This window comes from Malaya genurostris, chromosome 3, assembly GCF_030247185.1.
Source record: "Malaya genurostris strain Urasoe2022 chromosome 3, Malgen_1.1, whole genome shotgun sequence".
Lineage (NCBI taxonomy): Eukaryota > Metazoa > Arthropoda > Insecta > Diptera > Culicidae > Malaya > Malaya genurostris.
In genome coordinates this window covers 29,794,483-29,809,792 of record NC_080572.1, presented here as the reverse complement: position 1 = coordinate 29,809,792, position 15,310 = coordinate 29,794,483, and the positions used below count along the sequence as shown (strand labels likewise).

Genomic DNA, 15,310 nt, shown 5'->3' with positions numbered 1-15,310 from the left:
GATAGCTGCAACGAGGTTGTCCAGCTAGTTCATGCAACTACGATGTGACTGGAGTTGCACTGTAAAATTGGTGATCTTTAACATCCAGCTTACTCGTAGAACAATTGTTGCAATGAAAAGGAGACACATGGTTGATGATATCTACCAGTTGTTTTTTTTTTATTCAGCTACCCAAAATATGAGGCAAATTAATTTTGATATTATATACAGTGTACGCGAAATTAGTCGGCCACTAGGCCGATGCTGTTTGCGGTGTAACATAACCTAGGCGACCAAGTCCTCTGCGCTAAACAATACGTGTGCTTATTTTTGTGCCACAGTGATTACTCCGGGGATAAAGTGTGTTTTGCGCTGTTTGACCATCTAAACTAAAATTGGTTAATAAAACTGTGGTAACACTGTAACATGAAGAGGAGAAATTGGCTAGGTAGGCTTATCCTGTGGCTATGTATGTCTATATTCCTAGAGCCAGCAGTGCAATAATTTCTAAACTCTTCGGTCCATTCCGTTGCGCCTGCGGCAAAAGTTTACACCGATGCACACTGGTACGGGAAGTTCCCTGCGGTATCTCAGAATACGAAATTAAAAGTTCACTGGAAATTGAATCCATTGTTATGAAATACGGTGACAGTTTGACAGTGATTTATCACGGCCGCAGGTGTAATCGAACTTAGTTGCGTTTACCCGGCTATTAATTACTTCATTACTTCTTGAGATATCTACTGAGACCATAAGCAGAGAACAACAAACAAGAATTATACACGGGCAGAATCCTGATTCTGGAAGTGAGTAAAATGAGTCATGATTCTGGGAATAAAGTAAATATACCAGATGTAACATGTATATTAATAGTAATATGGAATAGACATCAGATGAATCGAAAGTTTAATTGGAAACCATCATCGATGAAAAATTTGAATTTGGAAATTCATCACTCTGTATTTCCAGAATTAGAAGTCGGAATCGAATAAAATCCACCAATTTTTTTTTGTTTCAATTATAGAGGTTTTAACATTAATGTCATTCGCCTCTTCGGGCCAGAAAAACTTTCTGACCCTGTGTGCGGGGTTGGGAATCGAACCCAGGCGGGCTGCGTGAAAGGCATCGACTTACCCATCACGCTATACCCGTCCCCAAATCCACCAATTCTGTATAAGACCATAAGTCTGTTCTTTTAAATTTGAAATTAGATCTGGCCTTTTTTGAGACTTCTATATGTTCGAGTTAAACTCACCTAAGGGATTGTAAACCATTTAATTTGATTCGGAATTTTAGAAAATGGTGTAGACATATTTGAGAAATCGTATCGTAATCGTAGTGCGAGTTAAATTGTTAAGTACTTCCCGGATCGAAAACTGAATACCGCTAAAACCGAAATAAATTTACTATCCAAATCTGCGTTCCTAAGTGAATTTCTGGGCACCTTCCGGGAAACCAAATACTGGTTTCTCTCAAAAGGGTGTATTATGTCAAAATCTGCAAATTCGATAAATCCGAATACTTTATGTGAAATTGACATTTCTACACTAATCAGTTTTTTCAGAGCACTTTACTGTATTCAGGAACAAGAAATAACCTAAAAGATAAATTAATATTACGAATAAATTACAATAGTTTTGAGTCCAACTTTGAAGGTTTTTGGTATTGCCATCTTCTATATCGGTTTGAATTTTAAAAACTCATCACCCTGTAATTTCAGAATCGGATAAAATCCACCGATTTCATATGGACCATAAGTCTTTTAATTTGAATTTTCGTTTATGAAATTCGATCTGGCCTTTTTTGAGAAAACGATTGGGCTTTGAGAAACGATTCGATACCGGAGCCGGAATTCGAAAACCGGTGTAACCGAAGTCAGTTCAATTCATCTAAATATCTTTATAGTTTACATTTCATTCAAAAATTTTGAAATTAGGTGTAGACATATTTGAGAAATCGTATCGTAATCATAGTGCGAACTAAATTTTTAAGTACTTTCCGGATCGAAAATTGAATACCGTTAAAACTGAAATAAGTGTACTACCCAAATCTGCACGGAGAACCCTTCGATCATAAAATTGCGATATCGCAGTTTTTGATTTTTGCAATAGTTGATTTAACTAATTTCTTTTTGATTCAACCTATATGGTTTTTGATTTGCATATATTCAAGTAGTTGAAAAATATTTTGTTTTGAATGCTGTCAAATGCCGGAGACAGTAGACAGCAAAACCATAATCGCAACGCAAAATCAACAACTTTTTTAGTTGAAATCTGTTCGCGTCGCTTCTAAATGTCAATGAAAACAACATCGATGGTTAAAGCGTTTGGTGAAATTGTGTTTATTCGATTTGAGAAATTTATGATAACAAGTGTTTATCTAGCAGCGGTGTTGTGATAAAGTTAACCTTGTTTAAGATGAAAAAGATTTGGTGACAAATTAGAAAATGTTAATGAATGATCATCTCGTAATCTTTCAGGTATGCGCAATAATTTTATGCTTCAAATTCGATCATTATTTACTTCCAGCAGACTGTTTTACTTCCAGCTGTTTGATACCGACGATGATGTTCATGCATTAGCAATAAAACGCTTTTTGACATGAATTAAATTTATAAAAGTAACAGGAGCGAAGGGTTTCAAACGCACAGAACGCGCTGCGATTGAATGGCGCGTTTGAATTGCCGTCGCAAAATTCCAATTCCCAGCGGTTGATGCAACCAAGCTCATATAAATTGACTAAAATTATCAGTGCATAACTTTAGTTCAACCGTTTGAAGGCATCATTTTAGCTAAATTTAATAATTTTGCTAATTTACTCGCCCCACCGGGCACTTTTGCTGATTAAAAACGTTTTTCTACATCAATCATTTCCGATCGAATCAGAAGTATTTTTTTAGAATTTAGATCTTTACTGATCTCAAAACAAACAAACAAATAAAACCGATTAATTTTTCAACTAACAGAATTTTGTTTCAATAACAACACCCGTTATTTCAACTAAAATATTTGTTGAAATTGAAAGGTATGTGTCCTCACTAATTGACAGCATTTTTTTTTTCAAACAGTTGAATTAGTTGTTTCAACCATCGTTTCTGCTAATCGAAAAACAAAAAATGACAGTTTAGTTAAAACAACAATCGATTAGTTGTACCAAATTTTAACCAATCGAATTCAAAAAATCAACTAATATTCTGGTTGAAATGGGATCGCGGGTGGTTCCGTGTGCAAACCCGATAAACGTGATAAATTTATGTGAAATGGACGATTTTATACTAATCACTCAGTATCTACTAAACTGCAAGTTGTATCTTGAGGCCTTTATTTTGTTCGGAAGTATAAAACTTTTCATATGACTCTGTGTTTGTAGAAAACGGTTGAGTCATCTTCGAGAAAATTGAGTGAAACACGCGCATTTGCCGATTTCGATGAACTATTGCTGTAAGTATTTATTGCTGTAAGTATTTTAAATCAATATAATTATAGTAATGTTTTCAACTCGAAACTGCTGCCAGATTTACCATCACCTGGTTTACATATGTCATATTCGAACGATTATGTTGCCAAAAACGAACTTCAGACAGAGAATTGTCTGAAACATCGAGTGTCTAGTGTCATCTCGAAAAAAAAATCCGAAATCGAATCTCGAGATTTGGTGTATTCTCAAAAAAAAAAGATTTAAGATCGAAAATTTTCAAACTTCCACCGCCAGGCAGCACCACTTACCCATATCCGATTAATATTTAGGAAATTCCTTAAAATATGGGAAACAGTCGAGTTGTGAGCTTATCAAATAACTTAATAGTAGCTCACTAATAGTACTGTTGTTGTACCGTTGAATTCCACTATGTTATATCACGTCATTACACTCTCACAAAGTCACTATTTTCACAGTCACTATTTTTCCGAAAGTGTATCAAACGTTATAATACAGATACGTATTTCGGAATGCTATTTGCATCCTTCTTCAGTGAATCGGTTTTATAAACTTATAAAACCGATACACTGTTGAATAAACTTATAAAACCGATACACTGAAGAAGGATGCAAATAGCATTCCGAAATACGTATCTGTATTATAACGTTTGATACACTTTCGGAAAAATAGTGACTGTGAAAATAGTGATTTTGTGAGAGTGTAATGACGTGATATAACATAGTGGAATTCAACGGTACAACAACAGTACTATTAGTGAGAACATTCTACTAACAGCTCAAACAGAAATTTAGTGAATAGTAGCTATCAAATTTGTTTTCAAGTTCGATTCAGCCATTTTCGAGAAATTGCCTCCGAAACACAAAGTGAATCGATTTGGTCTTCGAACTTGATCAATGGCCTAGCAGCTTTCAAACAAGCCTAAGCTTGTTATTATCGGTTCAGACTTCTCTGAGAAGTGAAAACATCGCACTTTGTAGAATACGTCACTTATACCATTATAACTCCGGAACCGGAAATGACATCTTCGAAAGCTTTCAGCGTTTTGTCGGTTACGTCACTCATACCATCATATACCCGAAGCCAAAAGTCACAGCCATTTGATTTTCGAACTTGATCAATGGTCCCAGGTAGCTTTCAAACGAGTCTAAGCTTATTGAAATTGGATCAGTCATCTTCGAGAAAATTGAGCGGTAAAAAATTCGTTGAAAGGTGCACGCACCTACACAGAGACATTTCCCGATCTCGTCGAGCTGAGTCGAATGGTTTATAACACTATGAGTCTCTGAGGCTCGTGTTTTCCAGCAATTCTATTACCTTTCTGTGGAGAAAGGCAAAAACAATCTCATTTACTTACAAAATCAATCTCAATCAATCCCAATCATTTATTGCAGGTACGGCCCACATTTCGAAACAGACAACGTGACCAACATTACCGTTCAAAACGGTGATGATTTGTTTCTAAGCTGTAGAATAAGTTTGCTGCAGGATAAAACGGTAAATCAATATACGAAAAAAAGCACATTTAATTGAGCATTCAAAATTACCTTCGTTTCTCGTGTCGCTATTATCAGGTATCGTGGGTTCGAAGGAAACACGGCGAAACAGACCTACAGCTACTGACGGTCGGGAAGCAGACATACTCGGGTGACTCACGGTACACGATTGTGTTTCAATATCCGAACAACTGGAGGTTGAAAATTGCGGCCGCAAACAAAAATGACGAAGGCGTCTACGAATGCCAGATATCGACACATCCACCTAAAGTGATAATCTACTATCTACATGTGAACGGTGAGTTTCGCTTCCAATAACTGCTGACGAGTATCGATTGTTGATTTGAATCCTCATTTCATATAGCTTAGGTATAGCACAGTTGAGTAAGTAAGTAAATAATAGCTTCTCAATCATTCTTTTCCCTCGCCCTACGGAAACGATGCTGGATTCCATTTTTTAAATGTAATTTTCTCAATTTCCGAGGAAATAATCAAAGACATGATTCGGTATAAACGAAATGGTGGTTCAATTCACGCCTAAATAATATAGCTTCACTTTGCGCCTCAAAAATGTAACTGGCAGTAATCCTATCTTAAACACGACAATGTTATGCCTTACCAAATGCGGAAAATAAAACGTTCCTATCTAAATAACGAGACCAATTTCGATGCACCCTCAGCACAACATGTTTGTTTGACATCTTAAAATTCATATTATTTATTATGAGCACAAATTTCCTTATATGTGCCATGCATCACTGATAAAAACAACCCCACATACACACATCGGAAGCCTTGAACCCATCGCCTTTGGTGCCAAAGTGTATCGCATATAGGAAGACAGATTTGACCAGAAGCAGTGACACTTTCCTTCACATTCAACAAAGGCGGGCAATCGGCATAGTTTGTACAGTTTCTCCATACCCATACACAGAAAAAAATAATGAAATTTACACGATATGTAAATCAATGATAACTATGAAATAGACATCAGTTGAACAAAAATTTGATTGATCATCATCGATGTAAAAGTGAATTGAAGTGCCTTGATTTTTCAATGAACATTTACGCTTAGTTTTGTTTTTACTGTATACTGAACAATAAAGACCTGAGAAGTAACTTCATATTCAATTCCCTGCTCCAAATATGTGCATGAAAATAGAAATATTTTTATCTGTGTACATTGTTTATGTTAGTAACGATATTACAGAATTTGAAAAAAGATTTAACTCATACAATTTAAACTTACCAAGTATATGTATTATTTAAGATTGTAAAATGACCTCCGGGCCAGAGCATAATATATACTAAACGCACCTGGTCCCCGACGTTGACTCGAACAATGCAGTACAGTTTATTAATTTTAGATGGTTTAAGGTACCAATCGCCATAACTATTTCAGTTATCAAATGACTGAATGGAAATATAGATTGAAGAAGTCAAATGAATGGAAAACTCACAGAAAAGATGATTTCTTGGAAAAATATACGCTCAGAGGCAGGACTCGAACCTGCGTTCTTATGCATACCGTCCATACTCGTATTACAATTTAAGTGTGAACATACTTCAATTTATTTCACATAATTTCGGCTGTAACTACTTAGTTTTTCAAAGGACCCGAATCGCATGAAGATGTTAAATCCAATAACAGATTTGAAATAAAAATATAAAAAAATTGGGACACTTTCTTCATACTTGCTATAGTAACTATATTTTAGGTCAATTTTTGTATTGGAAAAGTGTGACTTTTTTCAGTGTACAGTTTAGTAAGGGTTTAATCATTTCAACATACATTTATCGTTTAAAATATCTATAGATGTAAGTTTGAGGGTAAAAAAAGACATTTTTTATTAAAACAAATTCAAAACTGTGGACACAATGAGTAATTCTCGAACCTGGTTTTAGGAAAGTGATCTTCCTCTTCACACGATATCGTACGAATATGATACATGCAATCATATCAGTTGGATGAATCGTACGCCATTTTTAAAGCTCGTGTATGTAGGATTCCGATGACGTGAACTAAAGCCAAGTGTACAGTGTAAAATATTTTCCACTGTCTTTGTTCGTATACAAATTTCTCACAAGGCTTGCCGAGCTGAGCTGGTCGCTGACTGTAGTGAAATAAATATAAATAAATAATTCTAATTTTAGAAAGTGGTAAGCGTTTTACATGGATGTGTTCTGATCAAAGACAATGTACGAAAGAAAAATCTTCTTAAACAAGAAGCATTTAGAAGCATTACCACCCCAAAGGCCAGAACACAATTTTTCTTGCATGTTCTAACGCGTGGTTTTCTTCACTTTCAAATCTGCGTTCTAAGTTGCAGCAAGCGATACGTTGCATTTTTCTTTCACTCCGCCGCTCCGAGACAAATACTGTTTTAAAATACAGAGGTCGGTTTCTTCTTCAGAATATGTATCAAATATTGAATGACCGAATGATAGCCAGGCAGCGACTGGTATAGTAGAGAAGGCAATACGCGATTAACGGGTGGCAACTAAAATTTTTGAATTTTTTTCGAGGCCTGTATGCTCAAAAACAAACGAGCTCAGAATGAACTAAGAGTGTATATGTGTTAGCTCTTTTTCTCCTCTTTCTGTTAGTATTTTCTGTTCTGTTCATGCTTGCTCAGTTTTGCTCAAAATGGCGTCGAAACGAGAAGTATTTCGCGAGCGCATTGTACAGTTCTACGAACTGCACAGAAATCTCGGCAAATAGTATACGGTACAACATTTTAAAAGCAAAAATGTTGCGACTTCGACAGTTTACAATATCCTAAGATACCCAACAACTGCTCGTAAGGAAGGTAGTGGAAGACCAGCCAAAATTATGGACGCAAAAGGACTTCGTTTTCTTTCTCGAGCCTTCAACAACAAGGATTCACTGAGTCAAAGGGATGCCGCAAAAAAGTTCAACTGTTCTCACCAGTACATCTGCAAAACATTGAAAAGACTCGAAATAAAGTACCGAAAGAAGACACGAGCCCCGGGATATACTGACGCACAGATTTCAACGCTGAATTCCCAATGCCGCTGGTTGATTAAAAATTTTTCCGGGAAAAGTTTTGTATTGGACGACGATAGTTACTTCCCTCTTTCGAAGACGCAGATTCCCGGAAACGATCGATACTATTCAGCGGTTCTATTGCACCTCCGAACATAAAATATAAGTTTAAACATAAGTTTGAACAGAAAGTGATGCTGTATATTGTCATTTCCGAGAAAGGCGTGGTTCAAGCCATTTGGGTTGGCAATCAATCAAGATGTGTACCAGAACGAATGTTTGTAGAAAGTTTTGATCCCGTTTTTTCAAAAATATCATGCTGATGGATAATACGTGTTCTGGCCGGATAATGCGTCATCGCATTACGCCAAAAAACACAATCGTTCCTGAATACCCATTCGATCCCATTTGTACCCAAAAACCACAACCTGATAAATCTTCCTCGGTGTAGCCTAATCGAAGATTTCTTCGGGGCTTTGAGCTCCTTGGTGTACAAAAATAACTGGAGAGCCACGAATTGTTAACAGTTGATTAGTAGAATCAAGAGATGCATTCGCAAAGTTGACATGAAAGCCATACAACGCTCCTGTTCCGACATCAAACGGAAGCTTCGCCGAACATCCGATTACGGACCGTTTTCAAATATTCACTAATTTTTTTTCCACAATGAACCATGTATCTTTAATTTCAATAAATCAGATCTTCTCCAAGTATGTTTGTCTATTTTTGACAGCTTGAGAAAGAAATTCCAAAATTTTAGTTGCCACCCGTTATAAATATATTCTTATGCCCAGTAGGGTGGGACAAAATATTTATTTCAGCTCCACTAAACTTTTCGTGTTCCTTTTGGGTCCCATAAGCACCATGAAAAATTTTAGCTCGATAGGAGAAACTATATTTTCGCGCCCGCGGTTCAAAGTTTGTATGGGATTTAGTATGAGAAAACTATCTTTTAACAAAAAAATCATCTGCAGGTCACCCTATATACTCAAAAAATCAGCGGGCATGTAATTTTTGTAGGAAATTTAATGAGGAAGAAAACCTTCGAAGACTGTACCATAATCCGACATCTGTAAAAAATGTTATTAAAGAAAAACCGACACAAGATCCGAACGATGGCTCATTCCTTAATGTATCTAGCACCACTGCTGCTAGTGGTGGTAATATGAGTTTGCTTTCTTTTATTATGCTACAACAGTTGACCTGAGTTGTTTGATGTCTTCACAATAGTTGCTCGGTGTAGTTTGACGATTTTTTCTAACTTAAAAACCATGTTCCAAAACTCACTGTAAAGACACACAAAAACTAACTTTTTTATTTGAAGAAATAAAATTTTGAAGTCTTCCACAATATTGTTGATAATCTCAAATACTATAACTTTGTCGAAGACATAAACCATCTGTCTCATATGGTTTAGAAGATATAGATGATGATATTTAATACTTTAGAAAAAACATTGATTCCAAGTTTTTGAGTATCCCGTTCCAAAAATTCCCACATTGTAAGGGTTTTAAAGAAATATCAAGAAACCGGAAGTCGCCATCTTGAATTCCAGAACCACCTCAAACATCGTTTTCCAACATTTACTCATCAATCCCGTTCTGAAATTACTCACATTGTAAGGGTTTTCAAGGAATATAAAGAAACCGGAAGTCGCCATCTTGAATTTCAGAACCACCTCAAACATCGCTTTCTGACATCTACTCAATAATCACGTTCCGAATATACCCATTTTGTTAGGAGTTGTAAACAATATCAATAAACCGGAAACCGCCATCTTCGATTTTGAAACGAGCGCGAACTTCATTTTCTTGCACTTACTCTACACATCCGTTTCGAAAATAGCTATATGGTGGGCGGTCTCCACATGCATTACACAAAACTTAGTTCGTAAATGAAGGTTTCGGTGTACCGAATAATGGGTAGCTTCATGAGTCCAAGAGAAAGTATGTCTTTCTTTTGCCCTATAACGATACAAATTATTTAGCATTGGCCATGCCCTAATGAACTGTTACTCTAGTTACCAAGTAAATAATTGTCCGGCTGTTCTTACATTGTCCTTAAATATATCAAGCAGCTACACGAAGACAAACTTTTTATCTAATTCCCATTACTAAATCATGAGATAACAGAATCGAGAAAAGACGTGCCAGCGTGAAACAATGTTACTTCGAAGAAACCTTCTTTCGCGTACTGACTATTGCAAAAACGAACAAAAAAGAAATCGTAAAAAGAAACAGCTGTACCGACAGCTGCTCCGACAGAGATGAGCATCGCCATAGCTAAGAGCACCCGAAACCAACGGCAAACGACCCATCCAGAAAAGATCTATATAGGTGGGTACAAGGTTCACAACTCCCGACAACATTCGACTGGGAGGGTAGTGAATCTTGACCGAAAACTTGATTTGTGAAATGGCGTAGTTTGTAAATCAAATTTATTGCAAACAATTTATTTACTTTTTTACCATGCCTTTCGGTGGGTTCGATGCCATGTAACGAACCGTTTGTTCATCCGCGGCTTTACTGCGCTGCTTTGCACAGTCTTGCTGCCATAAGTGCGGTATCAAATTTAGGATTTGACACATTCATGATATTTGGAATTTCCGTTTATATTTAATCAATCGTAGCAGGCGGAACAGATCGAAGTAGTTAATATAATTGTATGATGAATTATTTCAATGATTGTTAGCCATATTATACATTGGAATCACTGTATATTAGTAGAGCCAGTATTAGAAATGAAAATATAGGATGAGAAAGTAACGCCGCCCCAACTCAAAAAACTTCAAGCCTAATAAATTGGTTTCGTAGTCAAAAGGTGGTTTTGTTTTTGTTTTCCGAGGATTATATAATTTACGGCATATATTTCGATATACTTACATTTTACAGTATATACTAATTTTTTCAAAGTAAAAGATTTTCAATGGGGTTTGTGGATGTTGTTCGGTTTTTGTTTCGATGAAAATTAAAAGGTTTATTTAAACATATATAAAAATTCTATTTTAGTTTGAAAGCTCTAACTGAACTGAACCATTTCTCATCTTCAAAACCAATTGGAACTTGACTCACCCAGGTAAATTGTCAACTCGTGAAACATTTAGTAATGTTTTTCCTTTCGGTTTCAACTAGTTTATTCGGTTTCGGAATGCTTTATTGGGCCAGATTATTAATTCCGACTCATGATTCAGAAGATCTTTTATGGCACGCATACCCTCCAGCACACTTCCGAACAAAAGAAATAATACAACTTTCTCAGCGCAGTAACTTCAAAACTCCACATATACTATAGTTCTTTGAAACATCTTTCTCAAATGACCTCTTTGCAAGTTTACTGCGCACTTGTTCATGAAGGCCTTCGTACCCTATAGAAAACGTTCCTATTTTCGCTCGAATATTTCATCCTTGCGCTCAAAACAATGACCGTAATTCTTGCCGTCCATCACAGCACTTATTTCCCCCATTGCTTCTTTTATTGCTCCCACGATGCAAAAGTATTTCATCGTACCAACAAAAAATAAAGCTGGAGACGAACTATGCCAATAGGGAATTTCCGAGAACGGCTTTTTTCGGTACACAAACTAGAATTAGAGCAATTCGTAAAATTTACTTTCGTACTGTCGTCGCCCTAGCGCGGGAAACAACGGCAAACACCAGAAACATTGCTGGCACACAAACAGTTGAAGTCATTGTGGCATGAATTACCACCCGTTTTTGTTGAATGCGGATGACTTTCTGACTGCAACAACTTTTGGCAACCCTTCAGGACCGCTTCAAAGTGTTTAAACGGGGGAAACTTTTCGATTGGCGCACGATACCAACAAGGACTATCTGATCTTTTCCGGTCGGTCGAGAACTCGCTTTTTGATCTGCTTGCGAAAAGCCAAGTTAGTGACGCAAGCTTTAACAGTTGACAACAGTTTTGAAAATTAATTAGTGACGAATATTGCAACTCTTATATTTATTTGCTACTGAATTGATTTCAAACTTGACTGTTTTGATTCCGTTGTTTCTGTTGGAATGTCTTCCTTGTTATTTGATTATATAATTTAACTCGATTGAGAACTAAGAAGCAACTAGTAATCCTAAGAGACGTCAACTCAACTGTTTTTGAAATTATTGAAATAATTATAAATTTTACTGTAGTCAATGTAACCGATTTTCAAAAAATTAAATTTTGTCGTATGCTAAAATTACAAAAACAATCTGGACTAACATTACGCATTCGATTTCGCACAAATATTTTATCTTATCGACCATGTTTCGTATTGCATTTCTCGATGTGTGCCTGCCGGATCAGATTTAAAACATGTGACGTAAATTCTTTATTCTTAATATAAGACACATGACAAGACATGGAGCTCCACAATTTCGTTTTCATTTTATGTCAGACCTGAACTAGTTTCCATCCTTTTTACTGTCAAATCGTTTATTTGAAACCACTTTAAAGCTGAAGTCCAACGAGTCAGCTCCGGGGCTGATTCGTATATCGGTTTTACTCACACCACCGGTGTTTAGTGCGAATCACACTTAGTTCATTCAGAACTGTTTATCAGGCCTTAGCATTCAGTGTGTTAAGTTTGCTCCTGACCTTGATCGCAAGATTTGATTAATAATTTAAGGAATAGATTCGGGAAACTAATTGGGATCGACAGTTGTTGATGGAATTGGGCTTGGCTCTGCTCATCCGCAGTCTCATTACTCCATTGTAGCTGATGTGTGTAGCGATGAACTGGTCCGGCGGGAGGGGCCAGTTGTATTACTGTCTGATACTGGTAATGATACCGGGTTCGAATCTTGATGTAATCAAGGATCTTCCCGGGTTGGGAATTTTCTTGATTAACCCTGGACAGTAAGTCCGAAATATTTGAATGTTATTTTGAGGTCAGTCGTTCTTTTGAAGAAGAATCTATACCTGCTAGATTAATCAGATCGTTTTCTTTTGTTTACTGGTTTAGATATGTGCAAACATATTAATTATCATTCAGATAACCCGTTCTGCTCACGCCTTTGTTGGGGTATGAGGTGCCATCATCACCATCACCACTATATTGCCTTTCTCATTATATTATATGTACATTCTGATAATAGAAAAAAAACCATATCACAGAATGAATACTAGCTTTAGCCTCACAATTTATGTAGTCTTTCTAGAAAATTTTCATCAATGTTAACAAGATTCAAAGATAATCTTAAATCGTATCAAAAATAAAAACTCACCTAATCCGTTCCAAAAATATAAAAATATTTAAAGGTTTTGCAAAAAATAATGACAGATTGAAAATGATTTCAAATAGCATTTTTCAAAAGTGCTACGTAAAGGATTAATTAAGTAGTTTCAAATCACCTAGTCTGTTCGTAAAATATAGGATACGCATGTTGTCATATTATATGTGCTCGTATTAGACATAAACCTCAACATACTTATATAATAACAACATAACAACTGTGGTTGCCTTCGATTCAAGAATAGCTCAATTCGTTAACCACAAGTGCATATCGCCTGCCAAACAAGAAGATTTTCTTCCGTTTAAAACGATTATCCACAGAAAAGTCCTTGAAATACCAGGTGCGTAATTTAAAATGTTATTTTTTCATAAAAAATAATCAAGTAATCAAGAACGATTCTCTCTTATAACACATTTTGTTCATCTTTTTAGCAATAAATGGATACCATATCGAAAGAAATCTTCACCTTTAATTGATATCCATTTATCGAGCCATTTTCGTATTACCTTGAAAGTTTGGAAGTTTTTCGTAGCGAAAAAAGAGTATTTCGCACCGATTTTTTCATTTTTCCATCTGTCGTTCCTTCAATTTCTGTTTAACACATTTGCCAACCTTCAAAATTTTCCCGATGGCTCAGCTGTTTCGCCATAATTTGTCGTGTTATTATTTTCGTCATCATATGAAAAATGCAATTTTAATGTTTTTAACAAAATAACGAAAATCAACCGAAAAAGGTTGAAATTGTCGAACTACATTCATTCAATAATGAATGTAGTCATTCAATAATGAATGTAGTTCGACAATTTCAACCTTTTTCGGTTGATTTTCGCGTATTTTGTTAATAACATTAAAATTGCATTTTTCATATGATGAAACCAGCATTCACAAGTTAAAACTATTGGAGCAAGAGTGCTTTATTCCTATAATTGAAGTCATTTACACTGATTTTTCACGAACATAATTACATGGCAGTTTAAAATAAATCTATTTGCACTTAATACAAATAATGCAAACTCAATTACCTAGAACCTGCTTCATTAGCTGAGCGAGCGTGCAGGAATCCTATCCATCATAATCTGTTACAGTCACAAGTTCAGTCTGAGGCATTTGACAGGCTGTTTTTTTTAGCACGGTGTGAATTAATTACTCACGTCGACCAACTGTTCGAGCACATTTCCACTGTGGATCACTTTTAACTGATTATTTCATTGTTCGCCGGTTAGCTGTGATCAAAGCCTTGGTATTCCAGTTTAATGACAGTCTATGAAGGAAAGGACGGGAATGTTCACTCAATAAATAACTCATAGGTCACAAAGCACACCGCACGGACCCGCTGTGCCCAGTGTAACAAATAATAAATCAAAGTCAGAGCAGAAGTGGGAAGTCCTTGCTCAAATTTGCTACCCAAGCTACATGTGTCTGTGGGCTGGGAACGCTGCTGATAGAGAAATTCAAATATTTGTAGCTTCAATCGAAATCAGAATTCGGTACCTTCGGTATTTGTTTCACCGGCACCGTTCAACAACACAGCCTAGATTTGTTGTTTTCGCAGTCCGGCATTCAATTCCATACGATGCTCATGGATCTTCGTGGGCAACAACATGAAGGCGTACTAATTTGAGCCACAATGTTATTGTTATGGAAGATTTTCGTATTTGATGCAGAATTACAATTCGTCACCTCAAATTAATTACTTTGAGCTAATATGGCCTGAAAAGAGATTCTTCATTGTGATCAAAATTGATAGGAAGAATTTCAATAAATCAAGAATTTTAAAATCGGGCAAATATTGTATAACTGATTTTAAATCCGTATTAAAATAACATTGATTCGTAAAACTTTGTTTACTAACTACAACTTTAATATTGCTACTGATTCTAAAACTAACAACTGATCAACTGTTTACTAATTATGATTGATAAGATGAAAGACCGTGTCACGTTGAATTTGATGCCATGAATTCATTTACTATAATGAAACTTTAAAACATGCAAAACCGGATTTGCTAATTGTGGACCATCCTAATTTTGAGATATGTAGCAATTTTATAACAAATTCGCGACAATCATTATTAATATATATCATTAAAAGAGTAGAATATTGGTAGGCTACTTTTGACGATATCCAGAAATGTACCTGGTGAATTTTTATTTTCAATTTTTTTC

General features: G+C 35.9%; 1 protein-coding gene across 3 annotated transcripts in view; it reads left to right on the top strand.

Moving 5' to 3' along the window:
* The window catches only part of LOC131439492 (uncharacterized), a 210,736-nt gene that overhangs the window by 161,431 nt on the left and 33,995 nt on the right, over window positions 1-15,310 (top strand). For all 3 annotated transcript variants that reach the window (XM_058610573.1, XM_058610572.1, XM_058610571.1), the window contains exons 5-6: window positions 4,809-4,911; window positions 4,989-5,208. In XM_058610573.1, coding sequence (XP_058466556.1) covers window positions 4,809-4,911; window positions 4,989-5,208 — 323 coding nt within the window. The remainder of the gene's footprint in view (window positions 1-4,808; window positions 4,912-4,988; window positions 5,209-15,310) is intronic.